Genomic DNA, 12,493 nt, shown 5'->3' with positions numbered 1-12,493 from the left:
TCAGTAGTCTTGCACATAAAATTTGTAATGTAGGCCCAGCAGGCCTTGGGGTCCCTTGTGTGCCCCCAACTCGGAGCCTCTCACTGGCTCCAAAGGCAGTCTATTGCTGAGACGTGCTTGCAGCCCTTTTTGTACTATTATCTTTGAGATCAGGCTTTCTCTTCCTGCCTGCATGTGTGACTGTTCCACAGTCCATCAGTTTTAAGCGTCATCATAACCGGGATGGAGTCTCACAGACTTTGCCTACAGACTTCCAGGAGTGCCCTATAACCACAGCCCCAATCTCAGACTCGCACGTCATTTAGGATAAGACCTGTGTGCTACCATGCCCAGCTATGGGTTGAGAAAGGGACCTTGGAAAACATTTCTGCGCAGGCTGGTCTTGAACAGTAACCCTCCCACTAGGACTACAGGCGTGAGCTGTTGGTACCCAACTTATTGCTTATGTTTCTATGAGTTCTAAAGTTGACAAAGCATATTTTTAAATAGGACATTTTCAGGGAATAGGCAGAATAGGAACTCATACTAACTAGTAACTGCTCACCTTATATCTCCATCTTAGTGCTGTTGATGCCTTTTGTAATTCGGCACTGATCTCTTGCTCCCCAAGTAAACACACCTGCCTGTGACTGCACTCTAATTGCAGTTGATACTCAAGCATTCTGCTATGCCTCGAGGAGGTGACACAACACACAGCCCCACATTCCTCCCTTATGCCAGGTTTTGAGTATATAGAAATACATGTTTATATGGTTTTGAAATTATATGATGTAAAGAAAATGACCATACTAGTTAAATACCATATTGGATCAAATTCAAACCTTGTAAGATAATATCTTTAATAAGTCTAGCATGTAAAAATTGTCATTACTGCAGCTATGCAGTAGATACTTTTAAAAAGGGAACAATGAGAATAAAGTGAATATTTGTTTTCTGGAGATATATATATACACATACATATATATATATATATTTACTGTGTAAGTAAATGATGTTTCCCCACTGAGAAATGCATTTTAGAAAATCAAAAGGCATTATGTAATTTTCTCTTGTCCTTTTTTTTTCCAGGTGATGGAAAATGGAAGATTTGCAAAATACAGATATTTCACCCATGTCATGATCAATAAGTCAGATATGTTCATGATAACTAGACGGTAACTTCCTTTCTCTCTCTAATGGCAAGGGAATAAGTAGCAGCCATTCAAGCATGGTCAGCTTTTTGATACTGTTATAGTGGTTGCTTTTATAAGGCTGGTACTGCAAGCCTTCATATAAATTCTAGCTTTGTGTATGCTTACAAACATAGCCATGTCCAAACATAATTACTAACCAGATGTTTTAATAATTATTTCAACCATGTCAGTGGGTCCAGTATGTGAGTATTCTCAGCTACAAGGACATCTTCAGATAGACCTGAAGACACTAGAAAGATAATAGCAAAAATATATGGTGGCCCAGCCTCTGGACCTGGCTAGACTGGAGCACCGCTAGATTTCTTACAACCCAGGACTGGTGAAGGGATGAGGAACAGAAGAAAGGGGACAGCCTGCTTGGCTGGCATCTCAACAGAAGGCAGCTGTTTCTTTTTATTCAGGCCCTATCTCAAAATGTGTCTCAAATAAAACTCAAGGACTTTTACGTTTGATTTTTTACAATTTTTTTTGGGGGGGTCCGGTCGTGGAGCCTGAACTCTGGGCCTGGACACTGTCCCCCAGCTCTTCAGCTCAAGGCTAGCGCTCTACCACTGAGCCACCTTCCCAGCCCCAATTTTTTCTATTTTTCAAGAATGTTAGTGCTATAAATTTCCCATAAACATGCAGTTACATCCCACAAATTTTGTTTGTCCTTATTTTGAAAATAATTTTGTATTTTTATATTCTTTAGATTACTTTAGAACGGTCTTAATTTCAAGTCTTTGGAATTTCAAGTCTTTATTCTGATTGAGAATGTGTCCTATGGTTTTAGTTCTTTTAAACCCACTGTGTGTGTGTGCATTTGTGTATACTGAGAATGGAACCCAGGGTCTTGTGCATGCAAGGCAAGTGCTCTACCACTGAGCCACATCCCCAAAATCACCCTAAATTCATTAAGGGATTTTTATATTTTCATTATCTTCAAGTAGTTGTGTGAAGGAATTACCATTCAACAAATCAGTTTATAAGTATGTATCTTGATCAGTGTCACCCTCTTTCATCATTTTCTCTCATTGCTCCCAGCCCCTCCCCTCAATTTTCCTTTCCCTAGGATATGCATTTACTATTATAACTTTATTATTCCTCCTCTTCCTCTCTGTTAAAGTTTTTTAAGTGTTTTAGAAAATAGTTTATGTTCCAGTGCACTTGCAAACTGTAATTGGATCTAAGTTCATAAGTTGTTAAAGTGGATTCTTTCTTTCCCCAGCGGTGTATTGTTTGTGACAAAGGGAACATTTGGGCAACTTACATGTGAGTGGCAGTATAGTTTTGATGAATTTACCAAAGAGCCGTTCATCGTTCATGGGAGACGACTGCGCATTGAAGCAAAGGTACATTGAAGAATAATTTCAAATAAAACAGTTAACACATTGAAATAGTCCTTTTTTACTTTGTACACACATTATTATGCACATGCTACACGTGTGCACACACACTTGTATTATCATTTTTTAGTTGGATTTGATCAAGATTCTATAGCAGTATATCAGCTGTATGAGAAATTATTTGGAAAGAAAAAACGATGACTCCTCCCAGTCTTACCTCCTTCCCATTCTCTGTATAACCTTTTATAATCTTAGCAATTGAAATTTCACTATAAGCCTTTTAAAGTGAGTTTGAATATGTTCAAAAATAGCCCTTTTTCCATTTCTTTTACTCTTTCTTGGTTTTCTCTTAGGTTTTTTAAGATGCATGATTTCTGTAGGGTAGATGCCTTAAGTATAAACTTAAAAGTTATATGGCATTTTTTTTATTTCTACAACTAGACTTCCTTTGTGATGAAACGACTGATTCTGTTTACAGGAACGGGTGAAATCTGTATTCCATGCCAAAGAATTCGGAAAAATAATTAACTTCAAGACCCCAGAGGATGCTAGGGTAAATACAATGACTCTTAATTTAAACCCAGGTAGGAGACTTACTTCAAAGCGATGTTAAGTGAACTTTTTTTTTAAGCAGGTAAGTTCTGTTGGTTATTTTAGTTTTAACAACGGACAGTTTTTATTGTAGATCCAGCACTCCTTTGTGCTTTTGAAGTTCTTTTTTTTTCTTTGCTTTTTGAGACATGGTCTTACTATTACATTCCAGGTAGGCTTGGAACTCATCCCCCAGCATCAACCTGCTGAATGGTGATATTATAGGCATGTACCACCAGCTTGCTTTCTTTAAAACCTTATTGTAATACTTTAATTTTTTTCCATAGTCAACAAAGGAAATTATTTTGGTCTAGTGTTAGCCTACCAGCTCCAGCAAAGCAAGTATAGCCCCTATATTGTTGATTTCTCTACTGAATGACTGTAGTTACTTAACAAAACAAAAACCAGAAAACCATTATTATCACAGTGTGGCACAGGACAAAGAGTGCCAAACTCATCATCAGAAAATTTGGTTTTGTTAGGCATCCACCCATACTCCTTGAACCTGTAATCCTAGCTATTCAGCAGAGAGGCTGAGACCTGATGGATGGTTAGTTAAAAGCTGTAAGACTCCATGGCCAGTTTCAACTAGCCATGAACAAAGGGCTAGTGAGCAAACCTCCCTGAGTTCAAGCCACAGTACTGGCACATGCATATACACACACACACACAGAAAATCTGGCCTTTGGAAGCTGGCCTATTCCTTGGGGGAAGGAGGGAGAAACTTCAGGGAAATCAGTTAACCTGTTTTCTCAAAATGGAAATGGTGTGAAATGAAGAACATGTGGCTGTTCTTCAAGGGTTGTGGTAGTTACAAGAGTACACAGCAAGAAAATGAAGACCACAAACCATTTGTCTGACCTCATTGATCATAACTGGGACAACTATTTGTGACACTGCATTGGATGTTTTTAAATTTTAATTTTATTGTCAAGGTCATGTACAGAGGGGTTACAGTTGCATAAGGTAATGAGTATATTTCTTGTTAAACATTGTCACCTCCTCCCCCCTCCCCTACCACCAGGTTGTAAAGTTCATTTCCACCCTATTGTCTTGTGAGTGCTGATGTTGCATGGGTTCACGATTTGTCCTTTGATTCACTGTTGTGATGTTCCCCTTCCCTTCACCAAATCAGATAAACATATATACAAGACACAGGGTGCCAAAATCAAATACAGTGACAACAGGAGACAAAGTGGGGAACATGAAAGAAAAAAGAAATAACTTTACACAGTACATTAAAAACAGCAACAAAGAAAAACCTCTTGTTTCCACAGCTTGGAGTTCATTTCAATGAGCATCATTTTATATGGTCATAGGTACATTGAGCTATTGTGATCCTCTGCTAGGACAATCCTAGACATATACTAATTACAAATGAGGGAAACCATGGAGCCTGTGTTTCTTTGGGTCTGGCATACTTCATTTAATGATTTGTCCCAAGTCTTTGTTTCCCTACAAATGGGCGATGTCATTTTTTCTGATGGAAGCATAGAACTCCATTGTGTATATATACTACATTTTCTTGATCCATTCATCTACTGAAGGGTATCTTGGTTGATTCCATATCTTAAGTATTGAAAATAATTCTGTAATGAACATGGTTGTGCTGATAGCTTTAGTATGGCTTTGTTTGTGGTCATTTGGGTAAATGCCCAAAAGTGGGATTGCTGGGTTATAGGGGAGCTCTGTGTTGGTTTTTTGAGGAGTCACCACACTGCTTTCCAGAGTGGTTGAACAAGTTTACAATCCCACCAACAGTGGAGTAGCATTCTCTTTTGTCCACATCCCTGCCAGCATCGTTTGTTATTAGATTTCCTATGGCCATTCTAACTGGGATGAGGTGGAATATCAGTGTTGTTTTGATTGCATTTCTTTTGTTGCCAGAGGTGTTGAGCGTTTCTTCATGTGTCTATTGGCCATTCTTACAGAGAGATTTCTCTGAAGAGGAAGTAAGTCTTTAGCCCACTTGTTAATGAGGCGGTTGTTTCTTTGAGGATTTGTTGTTGGGGGATTCAATTTTTTTGAGCTCTTTAAGTATATTTTAGATATGAGACCCTTGTCTGTTGTATGGCTAGTGAAGATCTCCCAATCTGTGAGCTTTCCATTGATCTTGCGATGTCCTTTGCCGTGCAGAAGTTCTGCAGTTTCATGCAATCCCATTTGTCCACCTGTTATTTGGTTTCTGCATTGGACTTTCTGTATTGGGAAATTAGAATAAGAACACCTCCTTTGTGGTGCCCTAATTTGACAGAATAAATCATGATAACCTGCATTACTTTTTAGACTACCTTCTTTCATGTTGCTGAAGAACATTAATACCTATTTCAGCCTCTGATAAATTTCTGTCATCCTTGTCATCATGTGACCTCATCCTAGACTGTAATTCCACTGCTCTGACCAGTAACTCAGAGAAAGTTACTGAGCTTGCTTTTCTACTTATTCAAGACTATTCTGACTAGGTTCTTAAAGAAGCACAAGCATCTTTGCTAGCAATCTTTTCTTCTCTGTGGAAGCAATATTTTGTTTCTAAACTGATGAATAAAACATTTTTACCTATTCAAGGGGTACTATGCAATGTTTAAATTGGATGAAAGATTTGTTTCATTTTTTTCTTTGTGGTGAAAACTAACACAATTGTGTCATCTAGCTTTTTAAAATGTACAGTCACAACTGTGCAGTAGCACACAAGACTTCTTATTCCTATCTTCGTGCCATGGATCCACCGTTCCCCTGCCCCTCTACGCTTCCCAGCATCTGGTACTCACCATGCAGGTCCCAATTGCTGTCAACATTTTTATAGCCTACATTTGAGCAAGATCAAATGGTACCTGCCTGGCTTACTACACTTTTTAAAATCTCCAGTTTAATCCACATTGTTGGAAATAGTAGAGTTGGGAGAGTTTTTCTATTGTGTGCATGTGCCACATTTCTAGATCTGTTCATCAATTCATGGGCACTTGGGTCGTAGCATTATTCACTATGGCCAAGAAATGAAAAGTGTTGGAGTACAAATGTCTCTTAGAGATCTTAATTCACTGCGTTTGATACAGCTGGATCATATGGTAGTTTCATTTTAATTTTGTGAACAATATACTATTTTCTATAATGTATGTATATACTCCTACTAGTAGTGTACATGTAATCACTTTTTTCTGTATCATTATCAGTACTTGTAATCTTGAGACTAATAGTGATAATATTTCATTTTGGTTTTGATCTGCATTTCTGTGATTAGTGATATTGAACATTTTTTCATGAGTCACTTGGCCCTTTGTATTTTGAGGACTGTCTATTTTGGTGGTACTGGTTTTTGAACTTAGGGCCTTGGCTTGCTGGGCAAGTACTCTGCCACTTGGGCCATGCTCTGGGCCCCTAGCCCTTTCAGCATTAGTTACTTTTCATGCACAATCTCATGGGGGTTTTTGTTTGGGCTGTCTAGGCCTGCCTGGACTGCTCTCCTCCACAGCCAGGATGACGGATGCCATTATGCCCTGCTTCGTCTTGCTAACTTTTTATAGTAGTTTGATGGTCTGTTTTTATATTTAAGTATTTACTCCATTCTGTTCTGATGGTTAAATCTAGTAATACATAGGGATGTCCAATTTCCCTAGCACTGCTTAAAAGACTATCCTTTCTTAGCACATTATGAAAAACAAGATGGCTATAGATGGGTGAGTTGATCTCTAGGTTTTCCTGTATCTGTTTTTTTCCACTACCATACTATTTTGGTTATTACAGGGATTTAGTACATTTTGAAATCAGGTGCCTTTTGCTCTTGTTGTTGTTGTTGTTAAAGATTACTTTGGCTGTTTGGACTCAAGGCCTTCCACTTGGAAGGCATTCTGCTATTGAAGCCACACCCCTCTGCACTTAATTTTTCCTGTAGGACCTCATACTTTTTGCTAGCCTTAGACTCAGTCTTCCAACCTATTCTTCCCCATAGCTGAGGGTTATGAGATTAAAGTAACACCTTACCTTGCTTAGGAGATTTGTTTCTTCCATGACTCTTTGACTGTTCCAAAACAGCTTGTTTAATTTCCAAGGTTTTTTTTTTCCTCTTTACTGAGGTAGTAGGAAGACCCCCTACTCAGGCAGGTAAGCCCACTGCAACAAAGAAGCAACTTTATTGAGAAGGTTCCTCTACTGACAGGTCAGGGCTGCAGCACAGACTCAGGAGCTGATACTTCGACCCCAAGCAGCCCCCATTCTTTGGTTTTTAAAGGCAAAATTCATGAGGTCGAGCCTGGTCATGCCCAGGTGACCGATGGGATTGTACAGTCATACCAGACACACACAGGTGACCTTTGAAGTTATAGTGTTTAAACCAGCCTATTACTTTGGTGTAAAAGGTCTACCTTTTGGTGGTCAAAAGGTAGTTTACGGTAAGCATGTGGTATCGCCAGTTGGAGCCAGATGACAACCTGTTTTATGGGTCAGTCTTTACTCAACAATCAAGGGTGGGTTAGGTTGTTAGGGGGAGGAGGACTAGATGCATTTTTTTCATTCTGGGAATTAGGCCCATCAAGTCTAAAATCCCTAAAACAAAATCAAAGCTCAAAATGGAATCATACCAGCTTGGGCCCCATCTCAGGGTCTACTTCACTGATAGTCTGTCTAGTTTTATGCTGCTATGGTCAAATATATATAAAATCAGGTTTTTAAAATTTAGACTTGTTTTCTACATGGGACATGCTCTGTTACAGAATATGTTCGATGTGGCAATGAGAAAAATGTTTACCTGGGTGGAGTGTCTGTAGATGCTTGAGAGAATTATTTGGACTGGGAGAAAGGTGAACTCTGGTATTTTCTTTGTACATGGATGATTTGTTCATGTAGGCTATGAAAAGCTCCAATTATTGTATTGGAGTCTATCTTTGCTTTTAGGTATGTATTTATATATTTGTGTATTCCAATGTTGGAGGCACATACCTTTAGAATTTCCTTTAGCTGAATTGACATCTTTACCATCTTCCTCCTCAGTTTTCTCCAAGTATTCTATTCTGCCTTTTAACTTTCAGTCTAAATGTCCTCTTAGAGGTGAAATGAGGTTCTTGTACCCCAGAAATTTGGCTTGGCTTTTGGGTATTTTAACCTACTCACTCTATTTTTAATTGGCGAATTTGTCCATATTCAAGGTAGCTGTTGACAAGGTCTGCATGGCCCAAGCATCCAGTCTCACCAGGGCCTTGTGCCTGGGACGAGGCCGGAGCAGGGGTGATTGCAGTCAAACACTGCCCAGCACTAGGTTTCCCTGTGGAGAGAGAAGATGACATGGGAAACTCTTACCTCTTTTCATTTGAAAAGCAGGCCCTTTGGTTTGTGTGACAGTATTTAGGGACATGAATAGCTCCTCAACTTGGACACTAGTCAGTTTTGAAATTATATCAAGAAGGTATCAATGCTCAGGCCTGCTGCTGCGCAGCAGGTCAGTGTATTTTTATTCTGAAGATGAACCCAATAGTATTGTCCCTGGGCTATCAGTATCCATTTAACTAGAAAAGCTGCCTTCTGGATTCCCATTGATTGTATTTTGTTGTATTTCGTTTTATTTCTCTACAACAGTGGATCCTTACAAAGCTAGAAGAAGCAAGAGAACCTTCTCCCAACGTCTGAAGACGACGACTGTCTAAAGACCCAGCACACGTCAATAAGGTCCCATACTGTACCTTCCACCATTTATTAAGAAGAATATTACAGGAATGGTTTCAAGCATCCTGTATTCTAAATTCTTCTTAAAAAAAAATCAGGTAAAATGGCTGTGCGATTAAAAGATGTCTGATCCATTCAGCTTTCTAAGTTGAATCATGCATCTGGTTATGATTCTTAAAAGAATTGTATTCTCTGCAGTGAGGGAGAGACTGCCACAAGTCAGTCAATGGAGAGCAAAGTTGTACTTCACTCATGCTTGCTTCAGTCTTCTGAGTGTTGGGTAAATGACCTTACCTCATTATTCTCAAGAGAACTTTGGTGGTGTTTTTTTTTTTTGAATCACAAAGTTCTTTTTAAAAGTAAATATTTTGGTATTATTTTCCTCCTTTTTTAAATTAAAAGGGGGTTGAATGTATTTTAAATGCATGATTATGGAAACAATCTCTTTCAAGCTTTAAGGCTGGAAAGAATGGATCATGTATCCAAAAAGGGAAAAAAGTCCCTCTCAGAACTTTAGCAGTTGGTATTTTTAAAGGAAAATCCCTAAAGCCTTAATTACTTTCTGCTCACTGTAACAAGAAATAAAATTTTTAGCATCTTACATTGAGTTATGCATCACAAAAGCAGGTGTATCCTCAACTGTAACTCAAAACCTATCCAGTTGGCCATAGACAATTACAGAGAAAGCAAACCAGGAATTCTTAAAAGTGCAATAGCTTATTTGAATGAACAAGCTCATTAGTAAAAATCAGGTTATGGTTTTTTCTTTCTCTTGGTTTTTGTCCAGGATCTTTGCACCTTAATATTAATGGAGTTTTGAAAGGGGATGAATGTATATGAACAGAATAAGTATAGTGTTCTTGCTATATGTAAACTGTTTTGGAATCTCAAATTCTTTATCAATGATTGTGAAATTCTCAGGCTCATTAAACCCTTGCTTTGTTGTAAAAGCTAAAACAGCATGCCAGACTGTATTTGTTGCTATTATTTTTGTAATTAGAGGGGAAATCAATAGTAGTTCTCCCCAGAATGTTTTTTTTTTGTTGAACATAAATTGATTCAAAAGTTGACAAATCCACTCACATAACTTTGTGTCCTCATAATTATGCTACATATTTTCTGTTGCTAAGTGCCTCCAATTTTGGTTACATTAGAATCAAACTTAGGCACAGAGATAACAAGAAAGCTTGTGCTCATGAAGACTGTTGCTTTCCTTGAGTCTCATTCAGTGCCATTAGTGAAATAACTCATTATGATTTCAACCTTCAAAGAGAACATGTAGATCCATAATACCCTGCAAGTCCTATGGTAAAGTAAAATAGTAAGCAAAGGAATTCCTCTGACAGTCAGCGGCTGTGTTAGTAATGTACATACAAGGGCTGTGTGCTGAACATCACCGTTCCCTCACCAATGAGGACTTCTCTAAGTCTCTTAGCATCATTCACCTGCCCATCCCCACCTCTCCAAAGATGGTTTCTTTGCATCTTATAGTATTCAGTAAGTCCTGTTCCTGCCTGGTGAAGAAGAATTACTCAGTGCCGAATTTTCTGTACCTTGGTATTCATTGCCACTATTGATTCTTCAGGTTGTGCCAAATGCTCCTCACTTCAGGGCCCTGAATTCAAAAGACAAAATAGTGAATGTGTGCCCCATCAGTGAAGCTAGCAGTCACTGTCCACACTGTTTTGGTGGCTCAGCCAGCACAATTCAGAGGAAGTCTACTGGGGCTTCGGATACAGACTATAACCCAATAGTAGACTGAGCATGGGAAAAATTAAACGGCTCTCAGGACCACACTTCACAATGGAGTATTTTCAAAAGAAAAGAACATGTAAGAAGGTTAAAAACTGTTTCCTGAAATACCAAAAGTATCTTTTTTAAGTTACAGTTTATTTTCTTTCTATTTTATTTCAATGGAACTAGAGAAAGCATAGAAAAAAAAAAAGAGCCAAAAGTAACCCTAGGCTCCTACTCAGCTAGGTGTATTTCCATCTCCTGATCATTAAGCATGTTACCATAGAATGAGGGATAGAAGTTTTCCTTTTGAGACGGTTGAATTTGCTCTACCTACCTTTTGGCTGATTCTCTAGGAGACAAAAGCCCTTAAAAATGGAAAGCTGATAAAATGTTCTGTAGTCTACAATAATAATGTACCTAAATAATGGATTTCCAAGTCAAAAATTGTGTTGTAACTTGCACTTCTGATGCAGACTGTACACAGAATGTACTCTGGTTTCTTTTGTATCTCATGTAGCTCCTTTGTTCTAAAAAGGAACTCATTCATTTAAATATACTTCACTAGACCTTATGCTTACCTAATCAAGGTAGCATTAATTGAAAAACCTATGGTTCTTATAATCTGTAATTTCACTTTTGGCCAAACACACCCTTTTATTGGTATAAAAGAATTTATTGCAGGAATACCCCCAAGAAGCAAGGCCAGCCCCTTACTGCATTCTGCTCCATCACAGATCTCATGGATGTTTGACGGAAACTTTCTTCTGCTTTATTTCCTCTTTTATAAAAATATCCATCTCACTGTTTTTTTTTTACTTTAGAATTATGGATTAGTTTATTTTTAAAGCACTATATATGGCATTTTTTAAAAAAAGGATAATTTTAGTTACCCAGAAAAACTTTAGATTTCCTAGCTCAATAAGTTAGTATATTTTTAAATTTTGTATTTCTTTATACAAATATAAATGTGTATCATACTATAATACCTACTGCCTTGACAGTGTCTTGTCACCAAACACCATTTCTTACTGCTGATAACTTAGTAATGGATTCCTGTTAGTGAAGCCTTGTAACAAAAAAAGCCCTGAGACTGAGTTACTAAATGTCTAAGAATTATAACTCAAGTGGAACATGGTGAGAAACTTCAACGTTTCTTGTTAAGCCATCATAGTTCCAATGTCTGGTTATCCAAAAGTTCACAATCTTCGAGCTGAAAAGCATAATATTGTATGAGTTACATTGTAATATTCTCAGTATGGTGATTGATCATACCATACCCGCAAACCGTGGTATTTGGGAATTGTTACAAGGTAAGGTAGCCTTTTGTAAAACAATCATGTTTGTGTATAATTATTACACTTAATGAAGTTATCAGGGAAGGTGCACTTTAAAAATAATTTCTCATGCTAATTTTTATCGTACAATTCCGTATTTATGAAATGTCCAGACTATAGTTTCTTGCTGATTTTTTATATTGACCAAGTAGCCTCTGCTGCTTTGTGATGCACAGCTGGTAGTCCTGGGCTGTGTGGACTTTTAAAGCATCTATTACTGCAGCGAGTCCTGGTTTCTCTATGGGAATGTGGTCCTGCTGTCTGTTACACGGCCTCTGTGTCACTGTTGCATATTCTGACAGGATAATTTCTGGGTACAAACATCTACAGTAAAATTCTTACTATTGAAATTGACCTCAGCCTTTTTTTTCCCCTTAAAAATGGACTGGCTGTGCTCCTAATGGCCTTTCTCTACACAGTGCTTTCTGGCAGATCAAGTGTGTTTAATAAGGACGACTGCCCAGCTTAACCATGGATGTCTTCTTCCAGTTGAGTCTAATAAAGTTTTCTGATCTTTACTTGCTTTGATTGTTATTGGATTAATTACTTTCCCTTACCTACCTAAATTCTACACTGTGGAGCCTCAACATTGGTCCCCCCAAGACCCTACAGTCCTGGTTGTTCAGTGAAGTCAACCTGTTCCAGACCAGGGCGACCACTG

At 38.2% G+C, this 12,493-nt stretch overlaps 1 protein-coding gene across 1 annotated transcript in view; it reads left to right on the top strand.

Annotated features, from left to right (window-relative positions):
• Nucleotides 1-9,549, top strand: part of Vps13a (vacuolar protein sorting 13 homolog A (S. cerevisiae)) — a 163,865-nt gene extending 154,316 nt beyond the window's left edge. Inside the window, exons 67-70 of the mRNA XM_013018390.1 lie at nucleotides 1,069-1,154; nucleotides 2,401-2,524; nucleotides 2,997-3,071; nucleotides 8,675-9,549. Coding sequence (XP_012873844.1) covers nucleotides 1,069-1,154; nucleotides 2,401-2,524; nucleotides 2,997-3,071; nucleotides 8,675-8,725 — 336 coding nt within the window. The 3' untranslated portion in view covers nucleotides 8,726-9,549. The remainder of the gene's footprint in view (nucleotides 1-1,068; nucleotides 1,155-2,400; nucleotides 2,525-2,996; nucleotides 3,072-8,674) is intronic.
• Nucleotides 9,550-12,493: the final 2,944 nt, after the last annotated feature.

Source organism: Dipodomys ordii, unplaced genomic scaffold (genome assembly GCF_000151885.1).
Source record: "Dipodomys ordii isolate 6190 unplaced genomic scaffold, Dord_2.0 Scaffold40, whole genome shotgun sequence".
Lineage (NCBI taxonomy): Eukaryota > Metazoa > Chordata > Mammalia > Rodentia > Heteromyidae > Dipodomys > Dipodomys ordii.
This window is presented reverse-complemented; position numbering and strand designations above follow the sequence as displayed.